We start from the raw sequence: 25,000 nt of genomic DNA, 5'->3' as shown, positions 1-25,000 counted from the left end.
GCAAGAGTCCATGAGCTAGTGACGTATGGGATATACAATCCTACCAGGAGGGGCAAAGTTTCCCAAACCTCAAAAAGCCTATAAATACACCCTTCACCACACCCACAAATCAGTTTAATGAACAGTCAAGTAGTGGGGTGATAAAATAAGGAGTAAAAAAGCATACAAAAAGAGGAACTGGAAATATAATTGTGCTTTTATACCAAAATCATAACCACCAAAAAAGGGGTGGGCCTCATGGACTCTTGCCAATATGAAAGAAATGAATTTATCAGGTAAGTTCTTACATAAATTATGTTTTCTTTCATGTAATTGCAAGAGTCCATGAGCTAGTGACGTAAGGGATAGAAATACCCAAGATGTGGAAGAACACAGAAGAGTCACTAGAAAGGGAGGAATAAAATAAAAACAGCTATTTCCGCTGAAAAAAATAAATCCACAAAAAAATAAGTCTCTCTCATAAATTTCACATAAATTTCAAGAAAAAAACTTAAATCATAAGCAGAAGAATCAAGAAGACAGCTGCCTGAAGAACTTTTCCACCACAGACTGCTTCAGAAGAAGCAAATTACATAAACATGGTAAAATGTAGTAAATGTATGCAAAGAAAACCAAGTTGCTGCTTTGCAAATCTGATCAACCGAAGATTCATTCTTAAAAGCCCAAGAAGTGGCGACTGATCTAGTAGAATGAGCTGTAATTCTCTGAGGCGGAGACTGTCCCGCCTCCAAATAAGCCTTGTGAATCAAAAGCTTTAACCAAGATGCCAAAGAAATGGCAGAGACTTTCTGACCTTTCCTAGGACCAGAAAAACAGAATTTATGTTTACCTGATAAATTTCTTTCTCCAACGGTGTGTCCGGTCCACGGCGTCATCCTTACTTGTGGGATATTCTCTTCCCCAACAGGAAATGGCAAAGAGCCCAGCAAAGCTGGTCACATGATCCCTCCTAGGCTCCGCCTACCCCAGTCATTCGACCGACGTTAAGGAGGAATATTTGCATAGGAGAACCATATGGTACCGTGGTGACTGTAGTTAAAGAAAATAAAATATCAGACCTGATTAAAAAAACCAGGGCGGGCCGTGGACCGGACACACCGTTGGAGAAAGAAATTTATCAGGTAAACATAAATTCTGTTTTCTCCAACATAGGTGTGTCCGGTCCACGGCGTCATCCTTACTTGTGGGAACCAATACCAAAGCTTTAGGACACGGATGAAGGGAGGGAGCAAATCAGGTCACCTAAATGGAAGGCACCACGGCTTGCAAAACCTTTCTCCCAAAAATAGCCTCAGAAGAAGCAAAAGTATCAAACTTGTAAAATTTGGTAAAAGTGTGCAGTGAAGACCAAGTCGCTGCCCTACATATCTGATCAACAGAAGCCTCGTTCTTGAAGGCCCATGTGGAAGCCACAGCCCTAGTGGAATGAGCTGTGATTCTTTCGGGAGGCTGCCGTCCGGCAGTCTCGTAAGCCAATCTGATGATGCTTTTAATCCAAAAAGAGAGAGAGGTAGAAGTTGCTTTTTGACCTCTCCTTTTACCTGAATAAACAACAAACAAGGAAGATGTTTGTCTAAAATCCTTTGTAGCATCTAAATAGAATTTTAGAGCGCGAACAACATCCAAATTGTGCAACAAACGTTCCTTCTTTGAAACTGGTTTTGGACACAGAGAAGGTACGATAATCTCCTGGTTAATGTTTTTGTTAGAAACAACTTTTGGAAGAAAACCAGGTTTAGTACGTAAAACCACCTTATCTGCATGGAACACCAGATAAGGAGGAGAACACTGCAGAGCAGATAATTCTGAGACTCTTCTAGCAGAAGAAATCGCAACTAAAAACAAAACTTTCCAAGATAATAACTTAATATCAACGGAATGTAAGGGTTCAAACGGAACCCCCTGAAGAACTGAAAGAACTAAATTGAGACTCCAAGGAGGAGTCAAAGGTTTGTAAACAGGCTTGATTCTAACCAGAGCCTGAACAAAGGCTTGAACATCTGGCACAGCTGCCAGCTTTTTGTGAAGTAATACCGACAAGGCAGAAATCTGTCCCTTCAGGGAACTTGCAGATAATCCTTTTTCCAATCCTTCTTGAAGGAAGGATAGAATCCTAGGAATCTTAACCTTGTCCCAAGGGAATCCTTTAGATTCACACCAACAGATATATTTTTTCCAAATTTTGTGGTAAATCTTTCTAGTCACAGGCTTTCTGGCCTGAACAAGAGTATCGATAACAGAATCTGAGAATCCTCGCTTCGATAAAATCAAGCGTTCAATCTCCAAGCAGTCAGCTGGAGTGAAACCAGATTCGGATGTTCGAACGGACCCTGAACAAGAAGGTCTCGTCTCAAAGGTAGCTTCCAAGGTGGAGCCGATGACATATTCACCAGATCTGCATACCAAGTCCTGCGTGGCCACGCAGGAGCTATCAAGATCACCGACGCCCTCTCCTGCTTGATCCTGGCTATCAGCCTGGGGATGAGAGGAAATGGCGGGAACACATAAGCTAGTTTGAAGGTCCAAGGTGCTACTAGTGCATCCACTAGAGCCGCCTTGGGATCCCTGGATCTGGCCCCGTAGCAAGGAACTTTGAAGTTCTGACGAGAGGCCATCAGATCCATGTCTGGAATGCCCCACAGGTGAGTGACTTGGGCAAAGATTTCCGGATGGAGTTCCCACTCCCCCGGATGCAATGTCTGCCGACTCAGAAAATCCGCTTCCCAATTTTCCACTCCTGGGATGTGGATAGCAGACAGGTGGCAGAAGTGAGACTCCGCCCAAAGAATAATTTTGGTTACTTCTTCCATCGCTAGGGAACTCCTTGTTCCCCCCTGATGGTTGATGTACGCAACAGTCGTCATGTTGTCTGATTGAAACCGTATGAACCTGGTCCTCGCAAGCTGGGGCCAGGCCTAGAGAGCATTGAATATCGCTCTCAGTTCCAGAATATTTATCGGTAGAAGAGATTCTTCCCGAGACCAAAGACCCTGAGCTTTCAGGGATCCCCAGACCGCGCCCCAGCCTATCAGACTGGCGTCGGTCGTGACAATGACCCACTCTGGTCTGTGGAACATCATCCCTTGAGACAGATTGTCCAGGGACAGCCACCAACGGAGTGAGTCTCTGGTTCTCTGATTTACTTGTATCTTCGGAGACAAGTCTGTATAGTCCCCATTCCACTGACTGAGCATGCACAGTTGTAATGGTCTTAGATGAATGCGCGCAAAAGGAACTATGTCCATCGCCGCCACCATCAACCCGATCACTTCCATGCACTGAGCTATGGAAGGAAGAGGAACGGAATGAAGTATCCGACAAGAGTCCAGAAGCTTTGTTTTTCTGGCCTCTGTTAGAAAGATCCTCATTTCTAAGGAGTCTATAATTGTTCCCAAGAAGGGAACCCTTGTTGACGGGGATAGAGAACTCTTTTCCACGTTCACTTTCCAGCCTTGAGATCTGAGAAAGGCCAGGACAATGTCCGTGTGAGCCTTTGCTTGAGGAAGGGACGACGCTTGAATCAGAATGTCGTCCAGGTAAGGTACTACTGCAATGCCCCTTGGTCTTAGCACCGCTAGAAGGGACCCTAGTACCTTTGTGAAAATCCTTGGAGCAGTGGCTAATCCGAAAGGAAGCGCCACGAACTGGTAATGTTTGTCCAGGAATGCAAACCTTAGGAACCGATGATGTTCCTTGTGGATAGGAATATGTAGATACGCATCCTTTAAATCCACCGTGGTCATGAATTGACCTTCCTGGATGGAAGGAAGGATAGTTCGAATGGTTTCCATCTTGAACGATGGGACCTTGAGAAATTTGTTTAAGATCTTGAGATCTAGGATTGGTCTGAACGTTCCCTCTTTTTTGGGAACTATGAACAGATTGGAGTAGAACCCCATCCCTTGTTCTCTTAATGGAACAGGATGAATCACTCCCATTTTTAACAGGTCCTCTACACAATGTAAGAACGCCTGTCTTTTTATGTGGTCTGAAGACAACTGCGACCTGTGGAACCTCCCCCTTGGGGGAAGTCCCTTGAATTCCAGAAGATAACCCTGGGAGACTATTTCTAGCGCCCAAGGATCCAGAACATCTCTTGCCCAAGCCTGAGCGAAGAGAGAGAGTCTGCCCCCCACCAGATCCGGTCCCGGATCGGGGGCCAATATTTCATGCTGTCTTGGTAGCAGTGGCAGGTTTCTTGGCCTGCTTTCCCTTGTTCCAGCCTTGCATTGGTCTCCAAGCTGGCTTGGCCTGAGAAGTATTACCCTCTTGCTTAGAGGACGTAGCACCTTGGGCTGGTCCGTTTTTACGAAAGGGACGAAAATTAGGTCTATTTTTTGCCTTGAAAGGCCGATCCTGAGGAAGGGCGTGGCCCTTACCCCCAGTGATATCAGAGATAATCTCTTTCAAGTCAGGACCAAACAACGTTTTCCCCTTGAAAGGAATGTTTAGTAGCTTGTTCTTGGAAGACGCATCAGCCGACCAAGATTTCAACCAAAGCGCTCTGCGCGCCACAATAGCAAACCCAGAGTTCTTAGCCGCTAACTTAGCCAATTGCAAAGAGGCGTCTAGAGTGAAAGAATTAGCCAATTTGAGAGCATTGATTCTGTCCATAATCTCCTCATAAGGAGGAGAGTCACTATCGAGCACCTTAAGCAGTTCATCAAACCAGAAATATGCGGCAGTAGTGACAGGGACAATGCATGAAATGGGTTGTAGAAGGTAACCCTGCTGAACAAACATCTTTTTAAGCAAACCTTCTAATTTTTTATCCATAGGATCTTTGAAAGCACAACTATCCTCTATGGGAATAGTGGTGCGTTTGTTTAAAGTAGAAACCGCTCCCTCGACCTTGGGGACTGACTGCCATAAGTCCTTTCTGGGGTCGACCATAGGAAACAATTTTTTAAATATGGGGGGAGGGACGAAAGGAATACCGGGCCTTTCCCATTCTTTATTAACAATGTCCGCCACCCGCTTGGGTATAGGAAAAGCTTCTGGGAGCCCCGGCACCTCTAGGAACTTGTCCATTTTACATAGTTTCTCTGGGATGACTAAATTTTCACAATCATCCAGAGTGGATAATACCTCCTTAAGCAAAATGCGGAGATGTTCCAATTTAAATTTAAATGTAATCACATCAGATTCAGCCTGCTGAGAAATGTTCCCTAAATCAGTAATTTCTCCCTCAGACAAAACCTCCCTGGCCCCCTCAGATTGGGTTAGGGGCCCTTCAGAGATATTAATATCAGCGTCGTCATGCTCTTCAGTAACTAAAACAGAGCAGCCACGCTTACGCTGACAAGGGTTCATTTTGGCTAAAATGTTTTTGACAGAATTATCCATTACAGCCGTTAATTGTTGCATAGTAAGGAGTATTGGCACGCTAGATGTACTAGGGGCCTCCTGAGTGGGCAAGACTCGTGTAGACGAAGGAGGGAATGATGCAGTACCATGCTTACTCCCCTCACTTGAGGAATCATCTTGGGCATCATTGTCATTATCACATAAATCACATTTATTTAAATGAATAGGAATTCTGGCTTCCCCACATTCAGAACACAGTCTATCTGGTAGTTCAGACATGTTAAACAGGCATAAACTTGATCAGAAAGTACAAAAAACGTTTTAAAATAAAACCGTTACTGTCACTTTAAATTTTAAACTGAACACACTTTATTACTGCAATTGCGAAAAAACATGAAGGAATTGTTCAAAATTCACCAAATTTTCACCACAGCGTCTTAAAGCCTTGAAAATATTGCACACCAATTTTGGAAGCTTTAACCCTTAAAATAACGGAACCGGAGCCGTTTTAAGCTTTAAACCCCTTTACAGTCCCTGGTATCTGCTTTGCTGAGACCCAACCAAACCCAAAGGGGAATACGATACCAAATGACGCCTTCAGAAGTCTTTTATAAGTATCAGAGCTCCTCTCACATGCGACTGCATGCCATGCCTCTCAAAAACAAGTGCGCAACACCGGCGCGAAAATGAGACTCTGCCTATGCTTTGGGAAAGCCCCTAAAGAATAAGGTGTCTAAAACAGTGCCTGCCGATATTATTATATCAAAATACCCAGATAAAATGATTCCTCAAGGCTAAATATGTGTTAATAATCAATCGATTTAGCCCAGAAAAAGTCTACAGTTTAAATAAGCCCTTGTGAAGCCCTTATTTACAATCGTAATAAACATGGCTTACCGGATCCCATAGGGAAAATGACAGCTTCCAGCATTACATCGTCTTGTTAGAATGTGTCATACCTCAAGCAGCAAGGGACTGCAAACTGTTCCCCCAACTGAAGTTAATTGCTCTCAACAGTCCTGTGTGGAACAGCCATGGATTTTAGTTACGGTTGCTAAAATCATTTTCCTCATACAAACAGAATTCTTCATCTCTTTTCTGTTTCTGAGTAAATAGTACGTACCAGCACTATTTGAAAATAACAAACTCTTGATTGAATAATGAAAAACTACAGTTAAACACTAAAAAACTCTAAGCCATCTCCGTGGAGATGTTGCCTGTACAACGGCAAAGAGAATGACTGGGGTAGGCGGAGCCTAGGAGGGATCATGTGACCAGCTTTGCTGGGCTCTTTGCCATTTCCTGTTGGGGAAGAGAATATCCCACAAGTAAGGATGACGCCGTGGACCGGACACACCTATGTTGGAGAAAAACAACTAATAGACTAGAAGTCTCTATGAACTCTTTAGTAGCTTCAACATAATATTTCAAAGCTCTTACAACATCCAAAGAATGTAAAGATCTTTCAAGAGTATTCTTAGGCTTAGGACACAAGGAAGGAACAACAATTTCCCTACTAAAGTTGTTAGAATTCAATCTTAGGAAGAAATTTAAACGATCGAAAATCAGAAAAGTAAACTCACAAGAGAGAGCAGACAATTCAGAAACTCTTCTAGCTGAAGAGATAGCCAAAAGGAACAATACTTTCCAAGAAAGTAGTTTAATATCCATAGAATGCATAGGCTCAAACGGAGGAGCCTGCAAAGCCTTTAAAACCAAATTAAGACTCCAAGGAGGAGAAATAGATTTAATAACAGGCTTGATAAGAACCAAAGCCTGACCAAAACAGTGAATGTCAGGAATATTAGAAATCTTTCTATGAAATAAAACAGAAAGAGCAGAGATTTGTCCTTTCAAAGTACTTGCAGACAAACCTTTATCCAAACCATCCTGAAGAAACTGAAAGATTCTAGGAATTCTAAAAGAATGCCAAGAGAATTTATGAGAACACCATGAAATATAGGTTTTCCAAACCTGATAATAAATCTTCCTAGAAACAGACTTCTGAGCCTGTAGCATAGTATTATTCACTGAGTCAGAGAAACCTCTATGACTGAGCACTAAGCGTTCAATTTCCATACCTTCAATTTAGCAATTTGAAATCCTGATGGAAAAACGGCACTTGAGACAGAAGGTCTGGCCTTAAAGGAAGTGGCCAAGGTTGGCAACTGTAATTCCGAACAAGATCTGCATACCAAAACCTGTGAGGCCATGCTGGTGCTATCAGAAACACATGCGATCGTTCCATTATGATCTTGGAGATCACCCTTGGAAGAAGAACCAGAGGCGCAAAAATGTAAGCAGGTTGGTAAAACCAAGGAACTGCTAACGCATCCACCATCTACGCCTGAGGATGCCTGGACCTAGAAAGGTACCTGCGAAGCCATCAGATCTATTTCGGGAAGATCTCACATCTGTACAATCTGACAAAATACATCTGGATGGAGAGACCACTCCCCCGGATGTAAAGACTGACGACTTAGATAATCCGCTTCCCAATTGTCTACACCTGCGATATGTATCGCAGAAATTAGACATGAGTATGATTCCGCCCAAAAAAGTATCCAAGATACTTATTTCATCGCTAAAGGACTGCGAGTCCCACCCTGATGATTGACATATGCCACAGTTGTGATATTGTCTGTCTGAAAACGAATGAATGATTCTCTCTTTAGTAGAGGCCAAGCCTGAAGAGCCCTGAAAAAAGCACGGAGTTCTAAAATATTGATTGGTAACCTCGCCTCTTGAGGATTCCAAAACCCTTGTGCTGTCAGAGACCCCCAGACAGCTCCCCAACCTGTGAGACTTGCATCTGTTGAAAGTCCAGGAAGGACGAACAAAGGAGGCCCCTTGAACAATAAAGTAATGGTTTAACCACCAAGTCAGAGAGAGTTGAGTGTTGGGATTTAAGAATATTAATTGTGATATCCGAGTATAATTCCTGCACCATTGATTCATTATGCAAAGCTGAAGAGGTCTCATATAAAAACGAGCAATGTGGATCGCGTCCGATGCTGCAGTCATGAGACCTAAAACTTCAATGCACATAGCCACTGAAGGGAATGATCGACACTGAAGGTTTCGACAGGCAGAAACCAATTTCATTCGTCTCTTGTCTGTTAAAGACAATGTCATGGACACTGAATCTATCTGGAAACCTAAAAAGGTGACCCTTGTCTGAGGAATCAAGAAACTCTTTGGTAAATTGATCCTCCAACCATGACTTTGAAGAAACAACACAAGTTGATTTGTGTGAGATTCTGCTAAATGAAAAGATTGAGCCAGTACCAAGATATCGTCCAAATAAGGAAATACCTCAATACCCTGCTCTCTGATTACAGATAGAAGGGCACATAGAACCTTTGAAAAGATTATTGGAGCTGTCGATAGGCAAAATGTAAGAGCGACAAATTGGTAATGCTTTTCTAGATAAGAGAATCTCAGAAACCGATAGTGGTCTGGATGAATAGGAATGCGAAGATATGCATCCTGTAAGTCTATTGAGGACATGTAATGACCTTGCTGAACAAAAGGCAGAATAGTCCTTATAGTCACCATCTTGAAAGTTGGGACCTTTACAAATTGATTCAAAAACTTCAGATCCAGAACTGGTCTGAATTAATTTTCCTTCTTCGGGACTATGAATAGATTTGAATAAAAACCCAGACCCTGTTCCAGAAGTGAAACTGGTACAATTACCCCTGAAAGCTCCAGATCTGAAACACACCTCAGAAAGGCCTGAGCCTTCACAAGATTTGATGAAATGTGAGAGAGAGAAAATAATCTCCTCACAGGAGGTCTTATTCTGAAACCTATTCGATACCCCTGAGAAACAATATTCTGAATCCAAGAATTCTGAACGGAACCTGCCCAAATGTCTTGAAATAATTTCAATCTGCCCCCCACGAGTAGAACTGGATTGAGAGCCGCACCTTCATGCAGTCTTGGGGGCTGGCTTTGGCTTCTTATAAGGCTTGGATTTATTCCAACTCGAATATGGCTTCCAATTGGAGCCAGAGTCCTTAGAGGGAAGAGTGTTTTTTCTGTTCTCTATTCCGACGAAAGGAACGAAACCGATTAGAAGCTTTAGATTTACCCCTAGACTTTATCTTGGGGCAAAAAAACTCCCTTCCCTCCAGTAAAAGTGGAAAAAATAGAATCCAATTGGGAACCAAATAAATTATTACCCTGGAATGTTAGAGATAGCAACCTAGATTTAGATACCATGTCAGCATTCCATGATTTCAGCCATAAAGCTCTTCTAGCTAAAATAGCCAAAGACATAGATTTAACATCAATCTTGATGATATCAAATATAGCATCACAGATAAAATGATTAGCATGTTGAAGCAAACGAACAATGCTATGCAAATCAGAATCTTTTTCCCGTTGTGCTAAGCTATCCAACCAAAAAGTTGATGCAGCCGCAACATCACCCATAGAAATGGCAGGTCTGAGAAAATAGCCAGAATGTAAATAAGCTTTCCTTAGGTAAGATTCAATGTTCCTATCTAAAGGATCCTTAAAAGAAGTGCTATCTTCCATAGGAATAGTAGTACATTTAGCAAGAGTAGAAATAGCCCCATTAACCTTAGAGACTTTTTCCCAAAACTCTAATTTAGCCACTGGCAAAGGATACAACTTTTTAAACCTTGAAGAAGGAACAAAAGAAGTACCAAGTTTAGACCATTCCTTAGCAATCACATCAGAAATAGCATCAGGAACAGTAAAAACCTCAGGAGTAGACACAGGAGGTTTATAGACAGAAATTAACGTTTACTGGATTTATTATCAAGAGGACCAGACTCCTCAAAATCCAAAGTTATCAATACAAGGAACGAATATACTCAATCTTAAAAATATAAGATGATGAATCAGTGTCAATGTCTGAAGTAGGATCTTCTGAATCAGAGAGATCCTCATCAGAGGTGGATATATCAGTATGTTGTCGGTCATTAGAAATTTCATCAGTAGTATGAGAAGTTTTAAAAGACCTTTTACGTTTATTTGAAGGCAGAATAGCAGACATAGCCTTCTATATCGCATCAGCAATATCATTTTTCATATCAACAGGGATATCATGTACTTTAGATGTTGAAGGAACAACAGATACTGTACTAGCACTAATAGAAACCTTTTCTGCATGCAAAAGCTTATCATGACAACTGTTACATACTACAGCTGGAGATATAATCTCCACTATCTTACAACAGATACACTTAGCTTTTATAGAACTGTGTTCAGGCAGCATGGTTCCTACAGCAGCTTCTGAGACAGGATCAGATTGGAACATCTTGTAAAAAGTAAAAGAAAAAAGAAAATTTAAACAAAAATATCTTATTTCCACATATAGCAGTTTCAGGAATGGGAAAAAATGCAAATGCTAAAATTGACAAAAAAGCAAATAGAATAGCCCTCTGAACATAAAGAAGGCAAGAAGCATATAGGAAGTGAGGAAAAATAAACTAAATTTTTTGGCGCCAAGTATGACACACAACGCAAAAGGAAGTTGAATTTTTTTTTTACGCCAACAAATATCCAGAAATGATGCAACTCGTGTCATAACAAACACAATTTCACGCCAAACGACCTGGCATCAATTAAGACGCAGGAAATGACGAAGATGCGTCATTATAGATGCAATACAGCATTTTGCGCCTTCGCGAGCCTAATTGCCCGCAAGTTTTTTAAAAAGAGAAAACAAGTCAAATTGGAAAAAAGACTATACCTCAGGTAAGACAAACTTCCTAAAACATGATTCCCATAACGAAACTGCCAGACTGCAAAGGGAAATACACATATACCTGGCTCATGGCAAATATAAGTAAAGTACATATAGCTGAGAGTGTCTTAAATAATGATACTTACTTACCGAAAGATACCCATCCACATATAGCAGATAGCCAAACCAGTACTGAAAAAGTATCAGCAGAGGTAATGGTATATAAGAGTATATCGTCGATCTGAAAAAGGAGGTAGGAGATAAATCCCTACGACCGATAACAGAGAACCCTTGAAAAGATTTCCTGAGAGGGAAACCGTAAAAAAAATCAATAGGCGATACTCTCTTCACATCCCTCTGACAAACACTGTACTCTGAGAGGAATTGGGTTTCAGAATGCTTAGAAGCGCTTATCACAGAAGAAATAAAAAAAATCAAGCACAAACTTACTTCACCACCTCCATAGGAGGCAAAGTTTGTAAAACTGAATTGTGGGTGTGGTGAGGGGCATATTTATAGGCATTTGAGGTTTGGGAAACTTTGGCCCTCCTGGTAGGAATGTATATCCCATATGTCACTAGCTCATGGACTCTTGCCAATTTTATGAAAGAAATAGAAGAATGGATAGACTGAACTAATCTGCTGAAGCAATTTTATAGGGATACAAAACACAACAATTTTATTTTGTGATTCAGACGGAAAATACAATTTAAAAAATAAAGTTTAAATTGACTCTATTATTACATTTGCTTTATTTCGATGATATTCTGTGTTGAAGAGATAGCTAGGGTAAGCATCTGGGGTACTATATGTCAGGAAATAGTGCTGCTATCCAGTGCTCTTGGAAATGGATAATATTCTTGTAAAACTGCTGCCATATAGTGCCCCGGAAATGGTCCGGCTCCTAAGCTTATGTTCCTGCTTCTCAACAAACGATACCAAGAGAATGAAGAAAATTTGATAATAGAAGCAAATTAGAAAGTTCAAACTTACGTCTGTTTAAATTTGTTTGTTCCAATGATATTCTTTGTTGAAAAGATACATAGGTAGGTGCCTGGAGAAATAAATGGCAGGAAATAGTGCTAGCATTGCTAGGAAGCATGGGCTCCTATAGACAGCATCATAAACCGAAAACATTTTTTGGCCAGATTACTAGTGAAGCGTTATTTATCTCTTTTGCTAGAGCGCTAATAGTAAACTTTTTGCGTGCGTCAGGTTGCACTGGTATTACGAGTTGAAAGTAAAAAAGTTATCGCTCTCGCACTAACCCCTCGCATGCAAAAAGTTGAACTTACAATATCGCATGTGCGATAACCTATTCCCCCATAGAAGTCATTGGAGGAAAAAAAGTGTGGGGGGGCAGAAAGTAAAAAAACATAATTTATGCTTACCTGATACATTTATTTCTCTTGTAGTGTATCCAGTCCACGGATCATCCATTACTTGTGGGATATTCTCCTTCCCAACAGGAAGTTGCAAGAGGATCACCCACAGCAGAGCTGCTATATAGCTCCTCCCCTCACTGTCATATCCAGTCATTCGACCGAAACAAGACGAGAAAGGAGAAACCATAGGGTGCAGTGGTGACTGTAGTTTACAGGTAGTACACGGATGATGGGAGGGACAAGGCAGGAACTTAAATGGAAGGAACCACTGCCTGTAGAACCTTTCTCTCAAAAACAGCCTCCGAAGAAGCAAAAGTGTCAAATTTGTAAAATTTTGAAAAGGTTTGAAGCGAAGACCAAGTCGCAGCCTTGCAAATCTGTTCAACAGAGGCCTCATTTTTAAAGGCCCAGGTTGAAGCCACAGCTCTAGTAGAATGAGCTGTAATCCTTTCAGGGGGCTGCTGTCCAGCAGTCTCATAGGCTAAGCGTATTATGCTCTGAAGCCAAAAGGAGAGAGAGGTTGCCGAAGCTTTTTGACCTCTCCTCTGTCCAGAGTAAACAACAAACAGGGCAGATGTTTGACGAAAATCTTTAGTAGCCTGTAAGTAAAACTTCAAGGCACGGACTACGTCCAGATTATGCAAAAGACGTTCCTTCTTTGAAGAAGGATTAGGACACAATGATGGAACAACAATCTCTTGATTGATATACCTGTTAGAAACCACCATAGGTAAAAACCCAGGTTTGGTACGCAGAACTACCTTGTCTGAAAGAAAAATCAGATAAGGAGAATCACAATGTAAGGCAGATAACTCAGAGACTCTTCGAGCCGAGGAAATAGTCATCAAAAACAGAACTTTCCAAGATAAAAGTTTAATATCAATGGAATGAAGGGGTTCAAACGGAACTCCCTGAAGAACTTTAAGAACCAAGTTTAAGCTCCACGGGGGAGCAACAGTTTTAAACACAGGCTTAATCCTAACCAAAGCCTGACAAAATGCCTGGACGTCTGGAACTTCTGCCAGACGCTTGTGCAAAAGAATAGACAGAGCAGAGATCTGTCCTTTTAAAGAACTAGCTGATAAGCCTTTGTCCAAACCCTCTTGGAGAAAGGACAATATCCTAGGAATCCTAACCTTACTCCATGAGTAACTCTTGGATTCACAGCAATAAAGATATTTACGCCATATCTTATGGTAGATTTTTCTGGTGACAGGCTTCCGAGCCTGTATTAAGGTATCAATGACTGACTCAGAGAAGCCACGCCTTGATAGAATCAAGCGTTCAATCTCCATGCAGTCAGTCTCAGAGAAAGTAGATTTGGATGATTGAAAGGACCTTGTATTAGAAAGTCCTGCCTCAGAGGCAGAGTCCATGGTGGAAGAGATGACATGTCCACTAGGTCTGCATACCAGGTATGCATATCAGAATCACCGATGCTCTCTCCTGTTTGATTTTGGCAATCAGTCGAGGGAGCAGAGGAAACGGTGGAAACACATAGGCCAGGTTGAAGAACCAAGGAGCTGCTAGAGCATCTATCAGCATTGCTCCCGGGTCCCTGGACCTGGATCCGTAAAAAGGAAGCTTGGCGTTCTGGCGAGACGCCATGAGATCCAGTTCTGGTTTGCCCCAACGATGGACCAGTTGAGCAAACACCTCCGGATGGAGTTCCCACTCCCCCGGATGAAAAGTCTGACGACTTAGAAAATCCGCCTCCCAGTTCTCTACGCCTGGGATGTGGATCGCTGACAGGTAGCAAGAGTGAGACTCTGCCCAGCGAATTATCTTTGAGACTTCTAACATCGCTAGGGAACTCCTGGTTCCCCCTTGATGGTTGATGTAAGCCACAGTCGTGATGTTGTCCGACTGAAATCTGATGAACCTCAGTGTTGCTAACTGAGGCCAAGCTAGAAGAGCATTGAATATTGCTCTTAACTCCAGAATATTTATTGGGAGGAGTTTCTCCTCCTGAGTCCACGATCCCTGAGCCTTCAGGGAGTTCCAGACTGCCCCCCAACCTAGAAGGCTGGCATCTGTTGTTACAATCGTCCAATCTGGCCTGCGAAAGGTCATACCCTTGGACAGATGGACCAGAGAAAGCCACCAGAGAAGAGAATCTCTGGTCTCTTGATCCAGATTTAGTAGAGGGGACAAATCTGAGTAATCCCCATTCCACTGACTTAGCATGCATAATTGCAGTGGTCTGAGATGCAGGCGCGCAAATGGCACTATGTCCATTGCCGCTACCATTAAGCCGATTACTTCCATGCACTGAGCCACTGACGGGCGTGGAATGGAATGAAGGATACGGCAAGCATTTAGAAGTTTTGATAACCTGGACTCCGTCAGGTAAATTTTCATCTCTACAGAATCTATAAGAGTCCCTAGGAAGGAGACTCTTGTGAGTGGTGATAGAGAACTCTTTTCCACGTTCACTTTCCACCCATGCGACCTCAGAAATGCCAGAACTATCTCTGTATGAGACTTGGCAATTTGAAAGCTTGACGCCTGTATCAGGATGTCTTCTAGATACGGAGCCACCGCTATGCCTTGCGGTCTTAGAACCGCCAGAAGTGAGCCCAGAACCTTTGTAAAAATTCTCGGGGCAGTGGCCAACCCGAAGGGAAGAGCTACAAATTGGTAATGCCTGTCTAGAAAGGCAAACCTTAGGAACCGATGATGATCTTTGTAAATCGGTATGTGAAGGTAGGCATCCTTTAAGTCCACTGTGGTCATGTACTGACCCTCTTGGATCATGGGTAGGATGGTCCGAATAGTTTCCATTTTGAATGATGGAACTCTGAGGAATTTGTTTAAGATCTTTAGATCCAAGATTGGTCTGAAGGTTCCCTCTTTCTTGGGAACCACAAACAGATTTGAATAAAATCCCTGTCCTTGTTCCGTCCACGGAACTGGATGGATCACTCCCATTACTAGGAGGTCTTGCACACAGCTTAGGAATGCCTCTTTCTTTATCTGGTTTGATGATAACCTTGAAAGATGAAATCTCCCTTGTGGAGGAGAAGCTTTGAAGTCTAGAAGATATCCCTGAGATATGATCTCCAACGCCCAGGGATCCTGAACATCTCTTGCCCACGCCTGGGCGAAGAGAGAAAGTCTGCCCCCCACTAGATCCGTTTCCGGATAGGGGGCCGTTCCTTCATACTGTCTTGGGGGCAGCAGCAGGCTTCCTGGCCTGCTAGCCCTTGTTCCAGGACTGGTTAGGTTTCCAGGCCTGTCTGGAATGAGCAACAGTTCCCTCTTGTTTTGAAGCGGAAGAAGTTGATGCTGCTCCTGCCTTGAAATTTCGAAAGGCACGAAAATTAGACTGTTTGGCCTTTGATTTGGCCCTGTCCTGAGGAAGGGTATGACCCTTGCCTCCAGTAATGTCAGCAATAATTTCCTTCAAGCCAGGCCCGAATAAGGTCTGCCCCTTGAAAGGAATGTTGAGTAATTTAGACTTTGAAGTCACGTCAGCTGACCAGGATTTAAGCCATAGCGCCCTACGCGCCTGGATGGTGAATCCGGAATTCTTAGCCGTTAGTTTAGTCAAATGAACAATGGCATCAGAAACAAATGAGTTAGCTAGCTTAAGCGTTCTAAGCTTGTCAATAATTTAATTCAATGGAGCTGTCTGGATGGCCTCTTCCAGGGCCTCAAACCAGAATGCCGCCGCAGCAGTGACAGGCGCAATGCATGCAAGGGGCTGTAAAATAAAACCTTGTTGAATAAACATTTTCTTAAGGTAACCCTCCAATTTTTTATCCATTGGATCTGAAAAAGCACAACTGTCCTCAACCGGGATAGTGGTACGCTTTGCTAAAGTAGAAACTGCTCCCTCCACCTTAGGGACCGTCTGCCATAAGTCCCGTGTAGTGGCGTCTATTGGAAACATTTTTCTAAATATAGGAGGTGGGGAAAAGGGCACACCGGGTCTATCCCACTCCTTGCTAATAATTTCTGTAAGCCTTTTAGGTATAGGAAAAACGTCAGTACACACCAGCACCGCATAGTATCTATCCAGCCTACACAATTTCTCTGGAATTGCAACTGTGTTACAGTCATTCAGAGCAGCTAATACCTCCCCAAGCAATACACGGAGGTTCTCAAGCTTAAATTTAAAATTAGAAATCTCTGAATCAGGTTTCCCCGAGTCAGAGATGTTACCCACAGACTGAAGCTCTCCGTCCTCATGTTCTGCATACTGTGACGCAGTATCAGACATGGCTCTAACAGCATTTGCGCGCTCTGTATCTCTCCTAACCCCAGAGCTACCTCGCTTGCCTCTTAATTCAGGCAATCTAGATAATACCTCTGACAGGGTATTATTCATGATTGCAGCCATGTCCTGCAAGGTAATCGCTATGGGCGATACATATACACACAGTATATATAAAGAAATATATATTTACAAAACATAATTTATGTAAGAACTTACCTGATAAATTCATTTCTTTCATATTAGCAAGAGTCCATGAGCTAGTGACGTATGGGATATACATTCCTACCAGGAGGGGCAAAGTTTCCCAAACCTCAAAATGCCTATAAATACACCCCTCACCACACCCACAATTCAGTTTAACGAATAGCCAAGAAGTGGGGTGATAAAAAAGTGCGAAAGCATATAAAATAAGGAATTGGAATAATTGTGCTTTATACAAAAATCATAACCACCACAAAAAAAGGGCGGGCCTCATGGACTCTTGCTAATATGAAAGAAATGAATTTATCAGGTAAGTTCTTACATAAATTATGTTTTCTTTCATGTAATTAGCAAGAGTCCATGAGCTAGTGACGTATGGGATAATGACTACCCAAGATGTGGATCTTTCCACACAAGAGTCACTAGAGAGGGAGGGATAAAATAAAGACAGCCAATTCCTGCTGAAAATAATCCACACCCAAAAATAAAGTTTAACGAAAAACATAAGCAGAAGATTCAAACTGAAACCGCTGCCTGAAGTACTTTTCTACCAAAAACTGCTTCAGAAGAAGAAAATACATCAAAATGGTAGAATTTAGTAAAAGTATGCAAAGAGGACCAAGTTGCTGCTTTGCAAATCTGGTCAACCGAAGCTTCATTCCTAAACGCCCAGGAAGTAGAAACTGACCTAGTAGAATGAGCTGTAATTCTTTGAGGCGGAGTTTTACCCGACTCAACATAGGCAAGATGAATTAAAGATTTCAACCAAGATGCCAAAGAAATGGCAGAAGCTTTCTGGCCTTTTCTAGAACCGGAAAAGATAACAAATAAACTAGAAGTCTTACGGAAAGATTTCGTAGCTTCAACATAATATTTCAAAGCTCTAACAACATCCAAAGAATGCAACGATTTCTCCTTAGAATTCTTAGGATTAGGACATAATGAAGGAACCACAATTTCTCTACTAATGTTGTTGGAATTCACAACTTTAGGTAAAAATTCAAAAGAAGTTCGCAACACCGCCTTATCCTGATGAAAAATCAGAAAAGGAGACTCACAAGAAAGAGCAGATAATTCAGAAACTCTTCTGGCAGAAGAGATGGCCAAAAGGAACAAAACTTTCCAAGAAAGTAATTTAATGTCCAATGAATGCATAGGTTCAAACGGAGGAGCTTGAAGAGCTCCCAAAACCAAATTCAAACTCCAAGGAGGAGAAATTGACTTAATAACAGGTTTTATACGAACCAAAGCTTGTACAAAACAATGAATATCAGGAAGAATAGCAATCTTTCTGTGAAAAAGAACAGAAAGAGCAGAGATTTGTCCTTTCAAAGAACTTGCGGACAAACCCTTATCTAAACCATCCTGAAGAAACTGTAAAATTCTCGGTATTCTAAAAGAATGCCAAGAAAAATGATGAGAAAGACACCAAGAAATATAAGTCTTCCAGACTCTATAATATATCTCTCGATATACAGATTTACGAGCCTGTAACATAGTATTAATCACAGAGTCAGAGAAACCTCTTTGACCAAGAATCAAGCGTTCAATCTCCTCCTTTAAATTTAAGGATTTCAGATCCTGATGGAAAAAAGGACCTTGTGACAGAAGGTCTGGTCTTACCGGATGAGTCCACGGTTGGCAAGAGGCCATCCGGACAAGATCCGCATACCAAAACCTGTGAGGCCATGCCGGAGCTACCAGCAGAACAAACGAGCATTCCTTCAGAATCTTGGAGATTACTCTTGGAAGAAGAACTAGAGGCGGAAAGATATAGGCAGGATGATACTTCCAAGGAAGTGATAATGCATCCACTGCCTCCGCCTGAGGATCCCGGGATCTGGACAGATACCTGGGAAGTTTCTTGTTTAGATGGGACGCCATCAGATCTATTTCTGGAAGTTCCCACATTTGAACAATCTGAAGAAATACCTCTGGGTGAAGAGACCATTCGCCCGGATGCAACGTTTGGCGACTGAGATAATCCGCTTCCCAATTGTCTATACCTGGGATATGAACCGCAGAGATTAGACAGAAGCTGGATTCCGCCCAAACCAAAATTCGAGATACTTCTTTCATAGCCAGAGGACTGTGAGTCCCTCCTTGATGATTGATGTATGCCACAGTTGTGACATTGTCTGTTTGAAAACAAATGAACGATTCTCTCTTCAGAAGAGGCCAAAACTGAAGAGCTCTGAAAATTGCACGGAGTTCCAAAATATTGATCGGTAATCTCACCTCCTGAGATTCCCAAACTCCTTGTGCCGTCAGAGATCCCCACACAGCTCCCCAACCTGTGAGACTTGCATCTGTTGAAATTACAGTCCAGGTCGGAAGCACAAAAGAAGCCCCCTGAATTAAACGATGGTGATCTGTCCACCATGTTAGAGAGTGTCGAACAATCGGTTTTAAAGATATTAATTGAGATATCTTCGTGTAATCCTTGCACCATTGCTTCAGCATACAGAGCTGAAGAGGTCGCATGTGAAAACGAGCAAAGGGGATCGCGTCCGATGCAGCAGTCATAAGACCTAGAATTTCCATGCATAAGGCTACCGAAGGGAATGATTGTGACTGAAGGTTTCGACAAGCTGCAATCAATTTTAGACGTCTCTTGTCTGTTAAAGACAGAGTCATGGACACTGAATCCATCTGGAAACCCAGAAAGGTTACCCTTGTCTGAGGAATCAAAGAACTTTTTGGTAAATTGATCCTCCAACCATGATCTTGAAGAAACAACACAAGTCGATTCGTATGAGATTCTGCTAAATGTAAAGACTGAGCAAGTACCAAGATATCGTCCAAATAAGGAAATACCACAATACCCTGTTCTCTGATTACAGACAGAAGGGCACCGAGAACCTTTGTAAAAATTCTTGGAGCTGTAGCTAGGCCAAACGGCAGAGCCACAAACTGGTAATGCTTGTCCAGAAAAGAGAATCTCAGGAACTGATAATGATCTGGATGAATCGGAATATGCAGATATGCATCCTGTAAATCTATTGTGGACATATAATTCCCTTGCTGAACAAAAGGCAAGATAGTCCTTACAGTTACCATCTTGAACGTTGGTATTCTTACATAACGATTCAATATTTTTAGATCCAGAACTGGTCTGAAGGAATTCTCCTTCTTTGGTACAATGAAGAGATTTGAATAAAACCCCATCCCCTGTTCCGGAACTGGAACCGGCATAATTACTCCAGTCAACTCTAGATCTGAAACACATTTCAGAAATGCTTGAGCTTTTACTGGATTTACTGGGACACGGGAAAGAAAAAATCTCTTTGCAGGTGGTCTCATCTTGAAACCAATTCTGTACCCTTCTGAAACAATGCTCTGAATCCAAAGATTGTGAACAGAATTGATCCAAATTTCCTTGAAAAAACGTAACCTGCCCCCTACCAGCTGAGCTGGAATGAGGGCCGCACCTTCATGTGGACTTAGAAGCAGGCTTTGCCTTTCTAGCTGGCTTGGATTTATTCCAGGATGGAGATGGTTTCCAAACTGAAACTGCTCCTGAGGATGAAGGATCAGGCTTTTGTTCTTTGTTGAAATGAAAGGAACGAAAACGATTATTAGCCCTGCTTTTACCTTTAGATTAGCAAGGGTAGAAATAGCCCCATCAATTTTAGGGATTTTGTCCCAAAATTCTAATCTGTCAGACGGCACAGGATATAATCGCTTAAAACGTTTAGAAGGAGTAAATGAATTACCCAATTTATCCCATTCTTTGGAAATTACTGCAGAAATAGCATTAGGAACAGGAAAAACTTCTGGAATAACCACAGGAGCTTTAAATACCTTATCCAAACGTTTAGAATTAGTATCAAGAGGACCAGAATCCTCTATTTCTAAAGCAATTAGTACTTCTTTAAGTAAAGAACGAATAAATTCCATTTTAAATAAATATGAAGATTTATCAGCATCAACCTCTGAGACAGAATCCTCTGAACCAGAAGAGTCATCAGAATCAGAATGATGATGTTCATTTAAAAATTCATCTGTAGGGAGAGAAGTTTTAAAAGATTTTTTACGTTTACTAGAAGGAGAAATAACAGACATAGCCTTCTTTATGGATTCTGAAACAAAATCTCTTATATTATCAGGAACATTCTGCACCTTAGATGTTGAAGGAACTGCAACAGGCAATGGTACTTTACTAAAGGAAATATTATCTGCTTTAACAAGTTTGTCATGACAATCAATACAAACAATAGCTGGAGGAAGAGCTACCAAAAGTTTACAGCAGATACACTTAGCTTTGGTAGATCCAGCACTAGACAGCGATTTTCCTGTAGTATCTTCTGGCTCAGATGCAACGTGAGACATCTTGCAATATGTAAGAGAAAAAACAACATATATATATAAAGCAAAATTGATCAAATTCCTTAAATGACAGTTTCAGGAATGGGAAAAAATGCCAAAGAACAAGCTTCTAGCAACCAGAAGCAATGAAAAATGAGACTTAAATAATGTGGAGACAAAAGCGACGCCCACATTATTTGGCGCCTAAATGCTTTTTGGCGCCAAAATGACGCCACATCCGGAACGCCGACATTTTTGGCGCAAAATAACGTCAAAAAATGACGCAACTTCCGGCGACACGATTGACGCCGGAAACGGAAACGAATTTTTTGCGCCAAAAAAGTCCGCGCCAAGAATTACGCAATAAAATGAAGCATTTTCAGCCCCCGCGAGCCTAACAGCCCACAGGGAAGAGTCAAATTTTTGAAGGTAAGAAAAAATGATTAAATCAAATGCATTATCCCAAATATGAAACTGACTGTCTGAAAATAAGGAAAGTTGAACATTCTGAGTCAAGGCAAATAAATGTTTGAATACATATATTTAGAACTTTATAAATAAAGTGCCCAACCATAGCTTGGAGTGTCACAGAAAATAAGATTTACTTACCCCAGGACACTCATCTACATGTTTGTAGAAAGCCAAACCAGTACTGAAACGAGAATCAGCAGAGGTAATGGTATATATAAGAGTATATCGTCGATCTGAAAAGGGAGGTAAGAGATGAATCTCTACGACCGATAACAGAGAACCTATGAAATAGACCCCGTAGAAGGAGATCACTGCATGCAAATAGGCAATACTCTCCTCACATCCCTCTGACATTCACTGCACGCTGAGAGGAAAACCGGGCTCCAACTTGCTGCGGAGCGCATATCAACGTAGAATCTAGCACAAACTTACTTCACCACCTCCATCGGAGGCAAAGTTTGTAAAACTGAATTGTGGGTGTGGTGAGGGGTGTATTTATAGGCATTTTGAGGTTTGGGAAACTTTGCCCCTCCTGGTAGGAATGTATATCCCATACGTCACTAGCTCATGGACTCTTGCTAATTACATGAAAGAAATACATAGAACATATTCTGCTATGTGCAAAACATTGGAATGTGAAATATATAGTGAAATTAGGTTTATTGGATTAACAGAAAATGTGCAATATGCATCAAAACGAAATTAGACAGGTGCATAAATTTGGGCACCCCAACATAATAATTGCATCAATATTTAGTAGAGCCTCCTTTAGCAGAAATAACAGCCTCTAGACGCTCCCTATAGCATGTAATGAGTGTCTGGATTCTGCATGAAGGTATTTTGGACCATTCCTCCTTGCAAAACATCTCCAGTTCAGTTAGGTTTGATGGCTGCCGAGCATGGACAGCTCGCTTCAAATCACCTGACAGATTTTCAATGATATTCAGGTCTGGGGACTGGGATGGCCATTCCAGAACATTGTACTTGTTCCTCTGCATAAATGCCAGAGTAGATTTTAAGCAGTGGTTTGGGTCGTCGTGTTGTTGAAATATCCAGCCCTGGTGTAACTTCAACTTTGTGACTGATTCCTCAACATTATTCTCAAGTATCTGCTGATATTGAGTGGAATCCATGCGACCCTCAACTTTAACAAGATTCCCAGTACCGGCACTGGCCACACAGCCCTACAGCCCCACAGCATGATGGAACATCCACCAAATTTTACTGTAGGTAGCAAGTGTTTGTCTTGGAACGCTGTGTTCTTTTGCCACCATGCATAACGCCCCTTGTTATGACCAAATAACTCTTTGTTTCATCAGTCCACAGCACCTTCTTCCAAAAAGAAACTGGTTTGTCCAAATGTGCGTTTGCATACCTCAAGCGACTCTGTTTGTGGTGTGTGTGCAGAAAAGTCTTCTTACGCATCACTCTCCCATACAGCTTCTCCTTGTGCAAAGTGTGCTGAATTGTTGAACGATGCACAGTGACACCATCTGCAGCAAGATGATGTTGTAGGTCTTTGGAGGTGGTCTGTGGGCTGTTTTTGACCGTTCTCACCATCCTTTGCCTCTCAGATATTTTACTTGGCCTGCCACTTCTGGCCTTAACAAGAACTGTGCCTGTAGTCTTCCATTTTCTCACTATGTTCCTCACAGTGGACACTAACAGGTTAAATCTCTGCGATAGCATTTTGTAGCCTTCCCCTAAACCATAATCTTTGTTTTCAGGTCATTTGAGAGTTGTTTTGAGGCCCCCATGTTGCCACTCTTCAGATGAGAGTCAAAGAGAACAACAACTTGCAATTGGCCACCTTTAATACCTTTTCTCATGATTGGATGCACCTGTCTATGAAGGTCAAGGCTTAATGGGCTCACCAAACCAATTGTGTGCTCCAATTAATCAGTGCTAGGTAGTTACAGGTATTTAAATCAACAAAATGACAAGGGTGCCCAAATGTAAGCACCTGTCTAATTTCGTTTTGATGCATATTGCACATTTTCTGTTAATCCAATAAACCTTATTTCACTACTGAAATATTACTTAAGCACTTTTGTGTGCAATATTAAGCACTTTTGTGTGCAATATTTGTATTTAATAACTTTTATCAGATGGTGTTATTGTAACTATACTTTGCAATTCATTTTTTATGTATTTTGTGAAACTTTTTTGGGTTCAGTATCCCTTTAAGTCATTAGTTTTTTCAAATATTTTACTTTGGTTTCTGACTACAGTGTCCCTTTAAGTCCCCCCAAAAAAATTAAAGAAGCAAACGTCCACTTACGCTTTCTTGAATACAGACTTCCAACATGCCGTCTTGCACCACGTAGATGCTGTTATCCATCTGCCCAGGACGAAAAATGTATTCTCCTTCGTGTAGCTGCACGAATACCATGTGCTTGCACAATTCAAGAAACAAGGGTTTCTCAAAGTGTCCCAATACCCTACACCAAGTTAAAGGGAAAGTTAGTGGTGAACATTCAGCGACACAAGAATTTATATTTTGCAGATATGTCTGTGGGTCACAAAACTGATTTATTACAATATACCTGAGCAAGACCACTTTGTATTTAAGTTTGTGCGTGCAGATATGTCAATTATCTGGTTCCTTCTTTTTGGGGGGTTTTAAGGGACAGTGTTCTGTAAAATTAGTTTCGACCAATGGCTTGTTATATCAGCTGCAGAGTATAAAATATATGGGAAATTGTTCCTTTAGGTTTATTTTTGCATACTGAATAACCGATTTTGCACTTTGAAACCAAAAATCCATTAAAATCGTCTGAGCTTCCAGGGAGAATGAGTCTTATAATCTTCTCATTATATATATAAAATACAATAGGAGGGCGTGTCTGCGCTTAGGGGTATAGTGCTAATACTTGGAGTGGAACCAGATCACAATATAAATTACGAAATTATGCTACTACAGATAGATAATATTAGTATATATATATATATATATATATATATATATATATATATATATATATTTCTATGTACATCTATTGCTCATATAATTAGATATCCAAACCAGTTCAGCATGTATGGAGTCAAAAAAGGCTGTCCACAGTAATATCCAATAGTAACAGCGTGTGTGACAGTTCCCCAAATGCCTGCACTCTCGGCTGCTTCGTCCAAGTGTTGCGCGTGGCGGGGGGCGGAGCCACACGCAACACTTACTCTGTGCAAATAGCATAGAAGGCTACAAACCAGAGATCGCACACATAACAGTGTGATCAGGTTAATAGTATTCCTGCATGGTTAATGGCATAGTTCTTTTATATTGTACATAGCAGCACAGTAACGGTTCCAGTGTAAGGCATCATTGCACATTGTCAAACACATAAGAGAATCGTTTACGCTGCAGACTGATTTTAGCCTTTATTTTAA

General features: G+C 41.5%; 1 protein-coding gene across 1 annotated transcript in view; it reads right to left on the bottom strand.

The window, feature by feature from the left end:
• The window catches only part of LOC128643952 (patatin-like phospholipase domain-containing protein 7), a gene marked incomplete at its 3' end in the record, with an annotated part of 99,518 nt that overhangs the window by 2,543 nt on the left and 71,975 nt on the right, over positions 1-25,000 (bottom strand). The window contains exon 7 of the mRNA XM_053696719.1: positions 23,898-24,057. Within this exon, the coding sequence (XP_053552694.1) occupies positions 23,898-24,057 (160 nt within the window). The remainder of the gene's footprint in view (positions 1-23,897; positions 24,058-25,000) is intronic.

Source organism: Bombina bombina, unplaced genomic scaffold (assembly GCF_027579735.1).
Source record: "Bombina bombina isolate aBomBom1 unplaced genomic scaffold, aBomBom1.pri scaffold_1067, whole genome shotgun sequence".
In the NCBI taxonomy this organism is placed as follows: Eukaryota; Metazoa; Chordata; class Amphibia; order Anura; family Bombinatoridae; genus Bombina; species Bombina bombina.
This window is presented reverse-complemented; position numbering and strand designations above follow the sequence as displayed.